Genomic DNA, 13,806 nt, shown 5'->3' on the forward strand with positions numbered 1-13,806 from the left:
TAAATACATTCATTTATTTAATAAACATTTTGGACGGAAGTCTCACGTGACACGACCACAACCAGCTGGGTAAACATGGCGTCCGGACGGGGGTCGCTTCGCGGCTCTGTGAAAAATGCTGTATTTTAATTTGAATGCGATTCGTGCTTTTTATAAAATGTATCCAGCAATGGTTCATGAAAATCAAGACGGATTGTCCCATTGACGCCAACGCTCCTCGGTTCCTCTAGACGGACGTAGCCTGCAGACCACCGTGGAGATCACTGCAGGCTGATTTCTTTGATTTATGCCAGCTGACTGTATTAACTGTGTTTCACCACCACCCCAGGAATGTTGCCTTTTAACATGTTAGCTTCGGCTGCTTGTTCTGCCTATTGCTGCTGACCTCTATAGCCGAACAGGATGTACATAGCGGGATCATTCGACAGAACAGCGAATGGACTCTGATCTGACAGCTCCAGTCGTGCGGTACGTGCTGTGAGGTTCTGATGCTTTGCTTCACCTCTCCATTATGATCGGCTCACCGGACGTGGTGGCTCTGACTAGAGAAGATGAGAATGGGGAAGCGAACGCCGACCCCCTGGCTCTGCCCGACGAGTTCTCTGTGCCTCTGTACCCCCACGCCAACTCCAACCCCTGGGCCAAGACCTCGTACGCTAAGTTCACCAAAGACTTCATCCTCATCTCGGAGTTCTCGGAGCAGGTCGGCCCGCAGCCTCTGCTCACCATCCCCGACGACCCCAAGGTCTGTGGCACCTTCGACCTCAACTACTTCTCCCTGCGGATCATGTCGGTAGATTACCAGGCGTCGTTCGTGGGCCACCCGCCGGGGAGCGGCTACCCGCGGCTCAGCTTCGTGGAGGACTCGCGGGTGGTGCTCGGAGACTCGAAGGAAGGGGCGTTCGCCTACGTCCACCACCTCACGCTGTACGACCTGGAGGCGCGGGGCTTCGTGCGCCCCTTCTGCATGGCCTACGTGTCCGCGGACGAGCGGAAGATCATGATGCAGTTCGAGGAGCTGAGCCAGCGCTTCTCGCAGGCGTCCGAGTGCCTGAAGACCGGCAACAGGAGAGCGTTCGCCAAGGAGCTGCAGAGGAAGCTGCAGGACCTGGAGTGAGTGGCCGGTCCTGGAGGATCGTAGACGACGTCACGCATGGAGCTCGGCTTCAGCTCGATGGTAAAAACAAACAAATGCTCTCATGTGCCCCTGATGACTGATGATGTGTCCCCCCCCCCCAGGTACACCCGCTTGGTGCTGCGGAAGGAGGAGGGCCTCCAGAGGGAGGCGGCACCCCCGGGGATCTACTCCTCCCAGGTGGTGGAGAAGGCCAACGAGCTGGCCAACGTGGAGAAGAGCATCTACGAGCACCGGGACCTGCTGCGGCAGATCAGCTCGTACCCGGGCCGCGCCCGCCGGGACCCCCAGGCCGCGCCCTGCCCCCGCTGCCTCACCGAGGGGCTGCGGGACTACGAGGACCTGCTGGAGAAGTACGCCACGCTGGACCACGCCCTACGGCCCGACGCCCCGGGGGCCGCGGGGCGGAACGGGGAGGGGCCCGGGGAGGAGGAGGAGGAGGAGGAGTGGGGCGTGGGGCGCCGGCCGTCCTACACCCCCCAGCTCATCAAGGCCAAGTCCCCCAAGTGCTTCGACAAGCGTCTGAAGACGCTGTCGGAGCTGAGCGAGAGCCGCTTCCACGCGGCCACGCTGGACCTGCTGCGCGGCACAGAGCGCCTCTTCAGCGGAGACCTCTGCTACCAGTACAGCCGGCGGCTGGACCGGGCGCTGCGCAGGAAGCAGCAGGCCACCAACTTCCTGTTTGAGGAGGACCTGGGGGAGAGCGTGGGGGGCGACGGGGAGACGGCGAGGCCGCCCTGCGCTCTGAGCCACGCCGGCGACGGCCCCTGGCCCCCACGGCCCCCGCCCATCGTGCTGTGTCCCCTGGCGCTGGAGCTGGACGCCCTGCGGCCGCCGGGGCCCCTGGACCCGGAGGCGGGGGGGGCCCTCGGCCCCGAGGGCCCTCTGTGGCCGGGGCGGAGCCGCCTGGAGTCGTCCCCCTCGGACCAGACCCTGGAGACCTCGGAGGACACCAAGTGCAGCTTCAGCAGCGAGCGCAGCGCCGAGGGCCCCGAGGGGCCCCTGGACCGAGACCGGAGCCCGGCCAGCGCCCGGTCCGACCCCGCCGACCCCGACCTGCCCTTTGACCCCGACCTGACCCCTGAGAGGCAGAGCGCCAGCGAGGGCACGGAGACCACCGGCGGGGAGGACGAAGCGGAGAACGGGGGCGACCGGACCCCCGCGTCCCCGCAGGGGGCGGGGGTCCGGACGGACCTCGAGGCGGCGCTGGTGCAGATGGACACGGCGTGCTGCATGGCTCAGGACGCCTTCCTGTACGAGGGCTCCCTCGGCGACGCCGCGCCAGACGCCGGGCCGGAGGGGCCCCGCCCGCCGCCGGCCGCCGTGGTCAGCCGGGAGCCCCAGGCCTCGCCGGCGCTGCAGGGGGACTACGCCGTGGGCCCCCCCCAGGCGGAGCCCCCCGGCGTGGGGCTGGAACTGCCGCCGGGGCCCTTCAGGGACCCGGCGGCAGGGGGCGGGGCTGCGGACGACGGCTCGGACCGCACGGTCAGCGCCTCGGCTGGCTCGGACCGGGCGGGGTCGCCGCCGTGCTACGGGGGGGCTGTGACCCTGCGGCAGAGGAAGAGGGCGGGGCAGGGCGCCCTGCGCTTCGTGCGGCAGTACCCCTTCGCGCTGCAGGCGCTGTGGTGTCTGCTGAGCGGCCGCACCCTGGTGGTGCTGGGCTCCGACGAGGACCGCGTGCGGCGGATGGTGTCTGCCCTGGCGCTGTTCGTGCCGGCCCCCGGGAGCTGCGGGGAGAGGGTCCAGGCCTGGCTGTCCTGCCCCCCCACCCTCGCTGACCTGCACCGCTGGAAACTCATCGGGCTGCAGAGGTAAGACGAGCGCCTCGATTTCCCCTTTGGGCCAAACGGGGAACAGGGATTCAACCAATCAAATCCAACCGCTTCACTAACTTGTGTCTGCAGTACGTGTTGGCGAGGGTGAGAGGTGTTTCCATAACGACCACTCGATATGACTCAGTCCTTCTGGAGTTAATGTACAGAGTGATTCATAGTTTTGTGTGTGTGTGTGTGTGTGTGTGTGTGTGTGTGTGTGTGTGTGTGTGTGTGTGTGTGTGTGTTTAAACCAGCCCGATCCTACTTAGCGAGATGCATTATGTTAAAGTTCTCCCTTCACAGACTGTAAACTGTTGACCAATAAGGACCAATCATATTGCCTGCAACAGGCAATACGATTGGTATTGCCCCCCTCTCCTGCTGGGTCTACTCCTCCCCCCTTCCCCCCCGCTGCTCTGCCCTTTCCCTCCCGCCCGCCTGCGGAGTCAGAGAGAGGATCCAGTCTCAGTACCTCCTCATCATAACCTGGAGCAGGCAGCCATAATGTTTCTCTATAGTGCAGTAGCTCACCGTAATGTTTGGCCTGTGTTGCGATACTTTATCACTTTTAATCGAATGGCCTTCCTCCAACGCCTCACTCTGAGTTCAGAGTTCATGAGCTCCGGTTCGCAGACGTTACCGTTGAGCAATAGGTCTGTGTACGGCTGTAACACCCGTCTCTCCTCCGGTCTCTCCTCTCTCCTCTGGTCTCTCCTCCGGTCTCTCCCCCCTCCTCTGGCCTCTCCCCCGGTCTCTCCTCTGGTCTCCTCCGGTCTCTCCGCTGGTCTCTGGTCTCTCCTCTGGTCTCCTCCGGTCTCTCCGCTGGTCTCCGGTCTCTCCTCTGGTCTCTCCCCCGGTCTCCCCTCTGGTCTCTCCCCCAGGCTGGCGTCGCCGCTGGGGGGCTCCTGTGGGCTCCACTCCCTGACGCGCTACAGCCGCTACCTGTCGGTCCTGGACGCGGACCAGAAGACGCTGCGCTGCCCGCCGTACCGCGGCACGCTGCTGGCCCCCATGGCGGACCACCGCACCTCGCTGCGGCGCGGCTCCACCTATTTCCTGCACGTGCAGAGCGCCCTCGGCGCCCTGGCCTCCAAGGCCTTCCTGCTGGCCTTCACCCACCACCTGCACCTGCCCGTGGGCCCCGGCGAGGGCCCCGAGGCGGTGGAGGCCCGGCGCCGAGGCTTCCTGCAGGAGCAGCTAGGCCTGGGGCCCCAGGACGGCCAGCTGCTGCTCTACCTCAGCGGGCTCGTCACGCAGCACTACCTGGGCCCCGCCCCCGACGCCGCCCCCCCCGCCTTCTCCTTCAGCTACACCGCCAGCCTTTTGTACAAGATCTGACCCCCGGGGGCGGGGCCACGCCCTCATAGGCCGGGACCACACCCTCATAGGCCACACCCTCATAGGCCACGCCCTCATGGGCCACACCCTCATAGGCCACGCCCTCATAGACCACGCCCTTATAGACATGACGTATCCATTGGCTTTTAATGGACATGAGGGATTTTTTTATATCAAGACTTTTCTTTGATTTTTTTTACTTGGGTTTTATTCAATTGCTTTCAGGTTCCACTTGATACGAGCCGATATGTTATCTAATCCACACTATTTGCCCTTTGCTCTCTCTCTACCTCTCTCTCTGTCTCTCTCTCTCTGGTCTTTCTCCTTTTTCCTCTCTTGGTGTCAAAGGGCATGGACACACAACACGAGACCTGTGTGTGCGTGTGCGTGCGTGTGTTTGTGTGTGTCTGTGTCCCGCCCCACTCTGTTTGGATTATATTGTGTTGTGATTGAGCCTCATGGTGCTCATGCATTCATTGGACTACTGGCCATTTCTAAAGTCGAATGCAATCAATCACAGAGTGGGGAGAGCAGAGATTGCTGATTGCAGCTTTAAGGCGATGTGATCACTGTTTCAGACCCCATAAGGTCTCTGAATAGAGTGAGCGATCTCTTCCTTCTGCTCGCCTAGTTCCACTGTGTCTCATTTGGACTCGAGGACCCGTGGAAAGGAACGTTTAAAGCCTTGGAAACTCAGCTCTTCTTCATGTGTTTTTAAGCTTTTCATATTTGTGGTTTCCTGTTCATCCATTTCCGTCAAAACACTTTTTTTATCCAAGCGCAACACACACGCACGTGCACACAAACATATCTACACACATGCACGCACACACAAACACAAACATACACCCACGCATGCGCACACACAAACAAATATATACACACAAGCTGACACGTGCACACAAGAAACCTAAAAACACACTTGCACACACAAACATATACAAACAAGCACACATGCGCACACAAAAACATATATACACATGTACACACGCACACACATAATACACACATGCACACGCAGTGTAAGACAACTGCTAGTTTGTTCTGGAGGTTGTAGTTGTGGGTTTTGTGATGAGGGTGAACTCTGACCTCTGTTTGTTGTGATGCTGAACCGCTGCCCGTGGTTCCTTGGTGAAGATGCATGAGGAGTTGTGTGTTTGTGTGTATGTGTGCGTGTGGTGCTTTGTGTGGATTGGTCCCTGTCTAATGTAAATGTGATATTGCATGCTCAGAGGAAGCCCTGTTGTCACGTGCACACGCACACGACGCCGAGCGGCTGTCGGAATATTGCCACCCGCCGAGTGTTGCCACGGTTACCCACGTAGCCTATCGTACGGAAGCAGAGGAGGTGCTGTGCCTGGATCCTCGCGGTGGACCTGAACCGTTGTGTGAGCGTCGTGGAGTCAGCATGAGACCGTCTTGTTCCGCAGGGGGAATGCAGTCAATGTGAAACCATATTCTTCTGTTGTGATACTTCCATTTAGGCTGACGGGACAATAGAGGAGGTGAGAGAATACAACTCCTGTAGTTGTTATTTGATAATACAAAGATAATGATGCCTGTTGGCCGTTGTCTGTACAGACACAGTTGTGTCTACACATCCACCGACATTTTTGGAAGGCCAACCATCCCAACATGTGGAACACGCTGGGACCTTTAGAGTCCTTTTCTTTTACTGTTTTTTCTATTTTAACATTCAATAACAAACGATGCACTGTTTTTTTTTGTCAGTGAATCTTTTTTGTTTTAAAAGTTCTGTCACAAAGGTCAGCGACCCGTTGACACCCTGCGTTTGAATCAATGTCGGACTTTGGTTTCAGTAAGAACACTTTATTTTAATTCTTATCTAGTGTATTGTCTCCGTTTCCCTGGAGCTGAGAGATCAAGATCATTTCTCCTTGCTACTGACCAACCAGATACTTCATTTAGAGGAGAGGTTTGTCACCTTCCCAAAGTACTTTTTAAATGTTTTCACAGTGCCATCACCCTCCTTTACATTCCTATTCAAGTCCCTATTTCATCACCATTTTGTTGGATTGCACCTTAACTCAAGCTTTAACTTTATTTTTGCCGCACTGTATATCTTAAAGGGCTCACAGACTAAGAGATAGCTCTAAGGACCTCACTGGGTTCTTATTGTGGAATCACCCTAACACCACGATATAGAACACAACACATGGGCTTACGTCTGTATTACGCAGTTATGAAACATGCCTGCACTTACGTTAACGGACAAGTATTTTGTCCAATTACATTCCTCTCTTAAAGAAAAGCTTTGTCCCGCCCCCACCTGCTTTATGCGTACACCAACAGAATGCCATCTGAACGCCGTTGGATTGGGCCTTTTTGCTTTCCTATTTCGTTTTTTTCATGGGGGGATGTTCCAAAGTCCACTGTGTTGTCACCTGGGCCGTCTGTAACCCTAATATGTAGAATGTAATCTGAATAAGCCATACCACTTTGTGCTCAATGTTGACACTCATTAGTCAGCATTTAATTTACTTTTTTTTGTACTACACCTGTAAAATCTTTGTTCATTTAGATTAATGCCCTCTTTGGTTTCGACCAATGTTTTTGTTTTCTTGAAGACATTCTGTATATTTATGGACGCAGTCTAGTAGTATTGATATTTGTTTGTCCCATTAAATTATTTATAGCCATGGTTTGTTGATGTCCTGTCAGCACCTGTTAAATTAGCATATCTGTTCAGTCGGCAGCTGATTGATCTCATTGATACTAAGACCAACTTCAGATCCTATTAAAGATCAGCTGCTCTGCTGTACCCGTCTCTGGTCTCCTTCAGTGATTATCAATGTCCCTCAAGCTGACTTTGCCTAAAGGCGACAGTATCAGGGGAGATGCAGGCATTGATGTAGCGCCTTTGATACATTCAGCATATCCTCACCGGTAACTTTATCGCCCATTATCAGGACCCAACGCTTATGAGCCCGTTTGCTCATTCCAGCGAAGTTAGTTTTTATCTAGATATTAATTCAGTGTGGATATGAAACTGAACTTTTGTGATTGGTAAAGATTGTAAACGGATCCAGAAATGAATACAAAATAATGAATCAACCATTGTCAAAGGCAATGAGCAAATACAAAATGAGTACTGGTAACACATACACACCCAACAGTCTCAAAACCTGAAAGTAAGCATTTCTTTTATTTAAAATTGTTACAAGGGTAATGAAAAAAAAGAAACAGGCAACGACAAAACAAACTAGCCCCCTACCCCCCCTCAAATGAAACATAATAAAATGCCCTGATGACGTCACAGTGTTTCCTGACTGGAATGACGAGTCTGGTCCAAAAGCAACTTAATCCATCTGGACAGAATCCCCCATCGACTGTTTTAAATTTGAAAGCTGCTGCCGCCGTCAGAAGAAACAAAAGCAGCAACTCAGATCCCCCGTTTTAACCCAACTCTGAGTGAACACACTGCAAGATGTAATATGGTGGCATCCTGGTTTCTACCTGAACACAACCGGGTTCTATCCTGTCAGCGATGGGCTTCAGATTCATGGGCTCAACCTCGTGTCTGAATCAGTCTAACTGGAGGTTATTATGGGATGGTTTGGGTTAATGGCGGGGGGGGGGGGGGGGGGGGGGGGGGGGGATCTAGGGGGTTTCTGCACCAGGCCATTTTCCACCAATGCCAGCTCGCTCCAGCGTTGTAAGAGCACACAGGAGGGGGGCGGGGCGAGCCCTGATGTCCCATTGATGAAAAAACAAAAGAAGGAACCAGAAGGCGGGGGCTCAACCGGAGCAGCCTCTGCAGCCGCAGTGAGTGCACTCGATGATCCTCCCCTGGGGAGACAGACACCGTCAGGGGGTGAGACAGACAGTCAGGGGGTTAGAGCAGACAGTCAGGGGGTTAGAGCAGACAGTCAGGGGGTTAGAGCAGACAGTCAGGGGGTTAGAGCAGACAGTCAGGGGGTTAGAGCAGACAGTCAGGGGGTTAGAGCAGACAGTCAGGGGGTTAGAGCAGACAGTCAGGGGGTTAGAGCAGACAGTCAGGGGGTTAGAGCAGACAGTCAGGGGGTTAGAGCAGACAGTCAGGGGGTTAGAGCAGACAGTACCTTTAGATTCCCTCTACAATCGCTCCTAAACGTTCTTAACTTTTCACAGGACACATTTTTCTGATCGAGTTTCTTAGAATACAAAGTGCAACTATCCAACAACCGTTGACCATTTTCTGTAACAATGGTGCTTTCCTAGAATAGTATCTATGTCTGATAGTATGAAAAGTATCTATGTCTAATAGTATGAATAGTATCTGTGTCAATATAATTGAAGACAAATTGCCACATGATGGTGATAGCACTCCCTGCAGTAGATAAGGCTATTCTGTCGAGAGTGACCACAAGACTTACCACTTCCAGCTTGCTCTTTGGGACTCTGCAGATGCAGTTGGTTCCAAAGTTTGTGTCTCTGGTCTGGATGCAGCGCAGGCAGCACAGGTTCTCGTAGCCCTGCTTCTTCCACTTGGCGATCAGATTCTTGTCTGCATAGCCCTCCTTTATGCAGTACTCATAAAGCTCTGGAGGAACAGGGGAAAGACGTGTTACAACATAACGATGCAAGTAAAAGTCGGGATTTTAAAGAATAACTAAACAATTGCCTGGTGCTTGATCTTGGTGCGTGTTTGGAGGGTTGTGTTAATGAGCCTCACCCCGGCTGATGGCCTTCCGCTTGTAGAAGAGGTCGAAGATGTAGCGGCTCCGCTGGTGATGCAGCCGGAAGATCGGCCACAGCGACTCCACCTTCCGCTTCCCCTCGTGCGGCTCCGTCTCAGCTGCGGCACAAAACAAAAACACTGACCCCCCGATCCGCCGCCGCACCGTCCAAAGGGACTTCTGTGCAAATGTAACGGACTTCTTCCATGTAAACGTTGAGTTGAAATGATCGTGTTTACGGCTGTAGTCATGAGAGCGCGGCAGCCGCTACAGCACAATGGAACAGTTCAAATAAAGATGAACGACTTGTATATGTGTTGGGGACAGAGGACCGCGTGGGATCTCTGGCAGGCATGAGGTGACCAGTGTGTCTCGGAGTGAATCTCTGATCAACCGTGATGCTGAAGGCCTCACCGCGGTCCGCCACCACTAGTGATGAACAACGAGCCGTTCTTACCTTCTCTCATCTTCTGGTCCAACTCGTCCAGGGTCGGCTCGATGAGCTCCCAGCCGTCCGGCGGCGGCTTCCTGCTTCTCTTTACTTTGGGCATGGCTCTAAAAGGCTAAAAGGAATATTTCAAGAAATCTTGGCGTCTTCTCGTCGCTTTTGTAAAACTGCGGCGGCCCTGCAATAAAACGTCACTCGGGGTCCTTCCTCGGCATGGTCGCTTAAAAGGCGCATCATCGTCTTTATAAGCGACATGCATTGATGTAAATTGTGTCGTAGAAATCATAGATAATCGCTTGAATATTAGTTATTTCACACTGTGTCACTATGACCCTATAAATATCGGTAGTATGTTATCAGATCAAAATTGTTGTCTTTCTCGTGTGCTTTGTGTATTGCATCAGGTTAGTAGTCGATACAACTGCCTGGTGAGAAATAACAAAATCTGTCGCTCTGGAATTTGCAATTCAAAACATGTATGATTTTCCAATCATTTCATTGAAATACATGCTTTCATTGATCTTAAAAGTGTACATTTCTCCTTATGAAAGTACCCCCGTGTTCAGTACATCAAACCTTTCTATAAGGCGTGCCATTGGCCCACCCAGACCGTACGCGAGCAGACCTCAGTGTTGTTAGCAGCTGTCAGTCCGGCTGACTCTTCACATTACAGCTTTCTGTTCGTATTCACTCAGTTACATACACCGGTTCAGACTGTTCATTTACTGAGCAGGATGCCGAAAGGAGGTAAGACTGACATTATAAAATACAATCCACCGTTGATCTGACCTTCTAGTTAAGAGAAGAAGGTTTTATGATGCTAACGTGAGACCCTGGGTCTGTCATGCTGTCGGTCTGCCAGGCTTCACGTGGCTTCATGTGTAATAATTAGTAACAGTGTTAACAGTAACAGTTTTAACAGTATCAGTACTAATGGTAGTAACAGTAACAGTAGTAACAGGAGTATCAGTTTTAATTGTAGTAATAGTAGTAACAGTATCAGTAGTAAGTTACAGTAGTAACACTAACAGTAATCACAGTAGTAACAGTACATACACTAACAGTAGTAATAGTACTAATAATAACAGTAGGAACAGTACCAGTAACAGTAGTAATACAAAACGTTTAGTTCACCATAATGTGGGTTTGTGAGCACATATATATTGTCAGTGCCAGGTCTCCATGGTGATATGACGAGTGTCTGTGGTTATAGATCATATATTAGTGTGTATTTATATATAATGTGTATTTTTATATAATATCTATAACATGTATTTGTAAATAATAAGTGTTTATATCCAATTTTTCTCTGACTAAGGGGCTAAGAAGGGCGGCCATAAGGGACGCATGCGGACATACACCAGCCCTGAGGAGATAGACGCCCAGATGAAGGAGGAGAAGGAGAGGAGGCAGGTAGGAGGAGAGGAGGAGGTAGGAGGAGAGGAGAGGAGGAGAGGAGGTAGGAGGTAGGAGGAGAGGAGAGGAGGAGGAGAGGAGGTAGGAGGAGAGGAGGGGAGGTAGGAGGAGAGGGGAGGAGGAAAGGAGGTAGGAGGAGAGGAGAGGAGGTAGGAGGAGAGGAGAGGAGGAGAGGAGAGGAGGTAGGAGGAGAGGAGGTAGGAGGAGAGGAGGAGGGGAGGTAGGAGGAGAGGAGGTAGGAGGAGAGGAGAGGAGGTAGGAGGAGAGGAGGGGAGATAGGAGGAGAGGAGGCAGGTAGGAGGAGAGGAGAGGAGGAGGTAGGAGAGGAGAGGAGGAGGTAGGAGAGGAGGAGAGGAGGTAGGGGGATAGGAGAGGAGGTAGGAGGAGAGGAGAGGAGGTAGGAGGAGAGGAGGTAGGAGGGGTTCACTCAGGTGAAGGAGGAGGGGAGAGGAGGTGGGTTACTGGTTAACGCCGTCTCTCTGTGTGGATCAGGTGACTGACTGTCTCTCTGTGTGTGGGTCAGGTGACTGACTGTCTCTCTGTGTGTGGGTCATGTGACTGACTGTCTCTGTGTGTGTGGGTCATGTGACTGACTGTCTCTGTGTGTGTGGGTCAGGTGACTGACTGTCTCTCTGTGTGTGGGTCATGTGACTGACTGTCTCTCTGTGTGGGTCATGTGACTGACTGTCTCTCTGTGTGTGGGTCATTTGACTGACTGTCTCTCTGTGTGGGTCAGGTGACTGACTGTCTCTCTGTGTGTGGGTCAGGTGACTGACTGTCTCTCTGTGTGTGGGTCATGTGACTGACTGTCTCTCTGTGTGTGGGTTATGTGACTGACTGTCTCTCTGTGTGTGGGTCAGGTGACTGACTGTCTCTCTGTGTGGGTCAGGTGACTGACTGTCTCTCTGTGTGTGGGTCAGGTGACTGACTGTCTCTCTGTGTGGGTCAGGTGACTGACTGTCTCTGTGTGTGGGTCAGGTGACTGACTGTCTCTCTGGGTCATGTGACCGTCTGGTTCCTCTGAACAGATGGAGACAGAGAGCGGGGGGGCGGCCGCTCAGCCCGACGGCGTGGAGGACAAGCTCCCGGGCTCCGGGTCCGAGGACAGCGACGATGACGAAGGCTCCCAGGTACCCCCGCTCTTCCTCTCTGTTCTTTAGGCCGGTGCTCGTGGCGACGCGCCGAGGTCTGGAGGGGAATCTCTTCACCGACATGGACCCGCGCCGACCCCGGGCGTATCCCATCAGCCCCTCTGATGAACACATGCTCCGTTTGTAGAAGAAGAGAGGCGGCGTGGAGGGGGTGATCGAGATCGAGAACCCCAACAGGATCGTCCAGAAGTCAAAGAAGGTGACGCAGATAGAGATGGACGAGCCCAAGACACTATCCAGGAGAGAGAGGTAACACACACACACACACACACACACACACACACACACACACACACACACACACACACACACACACACACACACACACACACACACACACACACAGTCAGTAAAGGAAATGGGCAAAAGGAATCCATATTTTAAACCGTCTTTAGCAGCCTCTCTCTAACGCGTGGTGGCTGAGCTGGGCGGTCCGGGGGGTCCGGTCTGGGCGGTCTGGTCCGGGCGGTCTGGTCCGGGCGGTCCGGTCCGGGCGGTCTGGTCTGGGCGTTCCGGTCTGGGCGGTCTGGTCCGGGCGGTCCGGTCTGGGGGTCCGGTCCGGGGGGTCCGGTCTGGGGGTCCGGTCCGGTCCGGGCGGTCCGGTCTGGGGGTCCGGTCCGGGGGGTCCAGTCTGGGGGTCCGGTCCGGGCGGTCTGGTCTGGGGGTCCGGTCTGGGGGTCCGGTCCGGTCTGGGGCTCTCTCTAGACGGGGTTGAACACGCCTCCTCTCATGTTCTCCGTCAGGGAGGAGCTGGAGAAGCAGAAGGCCAAGGAGCGCTACATGAAGATGCACCTGGCGGGGAAGACGGACCAGGCCAAGGCGGACCTGGCCCGGCTCGCCATCGTCAGGAAGCAGCGGGAGGACGCCGCCAAGAAGAAGGAGGAGGAGAAGAAGAGGGCGGCGGCTGGGAAGGCCTCCAAGTGATCTACGGTACCTCCTGCTCCTCGGGGATTCAGTCAGACCACTGCTACAGCTCGGGCATATTGAGGTAGGGTTGTTGGTATTCAACTTACCGTGTGTGTGTGTGTGTGTGTGTGTGTGTGTGTGTGTGTGTGTGTGTGTGTGTGTGTGTGTGTGTGTGTGTGTGTGTGTGTGTGTGTGTGTGTGTGTGTGGCCAGGCAGCAGGACACTCCGTGGCAGCAGCAGCCCACAGAGACCCCCCCTCTCTGAAGGACCCCAGTGTCCTGACCAGCGCACGATGGACTGGAACCTGCCTCTGAAGAGAACCTCCAAAGCATATTACTGTAACATAAGAACATTCAGAAGCCCGTTGAAGAGGGGCTTTGCTATATTTTTTTGGAATGGAATATTTGCTTTGTTGCTCCTCCCAAGAAGAACGGCCGGGATTGGAGACACCTTACCCCTATCCTGGGAACGACCCCCGAAGACTGGGCACACGTGGCGATAACTCACTGATCCTCTCACCATGCTGCAAGCCAAGCTTCTCAGTGGACTTTATTTTTTTCATTTGGATTTTGCTTTGTATATAACTCAACTAAATGAATATTTCAGATGAATATATAAACAGTAAAAATATGAATATTGTCTGTTCTCTTGTCCTTTTTCTTGGGTACCCTTCAGCGTGGACTCCTCATGTTAATACTGTAGCCATTTGAATCTACAACAATACTAGTTCAAGATTTCATCTGAAAAAAACATTCAATTTACATTGATTGTGTATTAATAAACACATCATAATGCAAAAAGCTTCATATTATCTTCAGCCCTGGTAACATCTATAGGTTGTGTTGTAGTGAGGTAAAAGGAGAAACAGTAGTCCAGGATGACTGGTGATGAATACATGACTGGTGATGAAGACATGACG

General features: G+C 53.5%; 3 protein-coding genes across 4 annotated transcripts; 2 read left to right on the plus strand and 1 right to left on the minus strand.

The window, feature by feature from the left end:
- The first annotated feature begins 83 nt into the window (after positions 1 to 83).
- On the plus strand, positions 84 to 7,065 carry smcr8a (Smith-Magenis syndrome chromosome region, candidate 8a). Its single transcript, XM_079746412.1, has 3 exons — positions 84 to 1,113; positions 1,240 to 2,946; positions 3,831 to 7,065. Exons 1-3 carry the CDS (start codon positions 512 to 514, stop codon positions 4,285 to 4,287), a joined length of 2,766 nt encoding a protein of 921 aa, XP_079602538.1. The 5' UTR covers positions 84 to 511; the 3' UTR covers positions 4,288 to 7,065.
- A 407-nt stretch (positions 7,066 to 7,472) lies between these two features.
- bud31 (BUD31 homolog) lies at positions 7,473 to 9,598 on the minus strand. The gene is made up of 4 exons (XM_079746690.1): positions 9,424 to 9,598; positions 8,963 to 9,085; positions 8,664 to 8,830; positions 7,473 to 8,097 (listed from the first exon to the last, which is right to left on the minus strand). Exons 1-4 carry the CDS (start codon positions 9,515 to 9,517, stop codon positions 8,047 to 8,049), a joined length of 435 nt encoding a protein of 144 aa, XP_079602816.1. The 5' UTR covers positions 9,518 to 9,598; the 3' UTR covers positions 7,473 to 8,046.
- A 436-nt stretch (positions 9,599 to 10,034) lies between these two features.
- pdap1b (pdgfa associated protein 1b) lies at positions 10,035 to 13,510 on the plus strand. Of its 2 annotated transcripts, none has more exons than XM_079745674.1 (6): positions 10,035 to 10,161; positions 10,733 to 10,827; positions 11,859 to 11,960; positions 12,109 to 12,230; positions 12,725 to 12,911; positions 13,100 to 13,510. In XM_079745674.1, exons 1-5 carry the CDS (start codon positions 10,149 to 10,151, stop codon positions 12,903 to 12,905), a joined length of 513 nt encoding a protein of 170 aa, XP_079601800.1. In that variant the 5' UTR covers positions 10,035 to 10,148; the 3' UTR covers positions 12,906 to 12,911; positions 13,100 to 13,510. The 2 variants fall into 2 exon arrangements, with proteins under 2 accessions (XP_079601800.1, XP_079601801.1); XM_079745675.1 differs by having other exon boundaries at positions 13,104 to 13,510.
- Positions 13,511 to 13,806: the final 296 nt, after the last annotated feature.

Source organism: Pollachius pollachius (assembly GCF_949987615.1).
Source record: "Pollachius pollachius genome assembly, chromosome: 11".
NCBI classification, from domain to species: domain Eukaryota; kingdom Metazoa; phylum Chordata; class Actinopteri; order Gadiformes; family Gadidae; genus Pollachius; species Pollachius pollachius.

Excerpts from the sequence above, each read along its gene's own strand:
- smcr8a (XM_079746412.1), top strand. The coding sequence starts at position 512 with ATGATCGGCTCACCGGACGTGGTGGCTCTGACTAGAGAAGATGAGAAT. Across the intron at positions 1,114-1,239 it reads AGGAAGCTGCAGGACCTGGA|GTACACCCGCTTGGTGCTGC; the intron begins GTGAGTGGCCGG and ends CCCCCCCCCCAG. Across the intron at positions 2,947-3,830 it reads AAACTCATCGGGCTGCAGAG|GCTGGCGTCGCCGCTGGGGG; the intron begins GTAAGACGAGCG and ends TCTCTCCCCCAG.
- pdap1b (XM_079745674.1), top strand. Across the intron at positions 11,961-12,108 it reads ACGATGACGAAGGCTCCCAG|AAGAAGAGAGGCGGCGTGGA; the intron begins GTACCCCCGCTC and ends CTCCGTTTGTAG. Across the intron at positions 12,231-12,724 it reads ACACTATCCAGGAGAGAGAG|GGAGGAGCTGGAGAAGCAGA; the intron begins GTAACACACACA and ends GTTCTCCGTCAG.
- bud31 (XM_079746690.1), bottom strand. The coding sequence starts at position 9,517 with ATGCCCAAAGTAAAGAGAAGCAGGAAGCCGCCGCCGGACGGCTGGGAG. Across the intron at positions 8,831-8,962 it reads GCGGAAGGCCATCAGCCGGG|AGCTTTATGAGTACTGCATA; the intron begins GTGAGGCTCATT and ends CTGTTCCTCCAG. Across the intron at positions 8,098-8,663 it reads CAAAGAGCAAGCTGGAAGTG|GGGAGGATCATCGAGTGCAC; the intron begins GTAAGTCTTGTG and ends CTGTCTCCCCAG.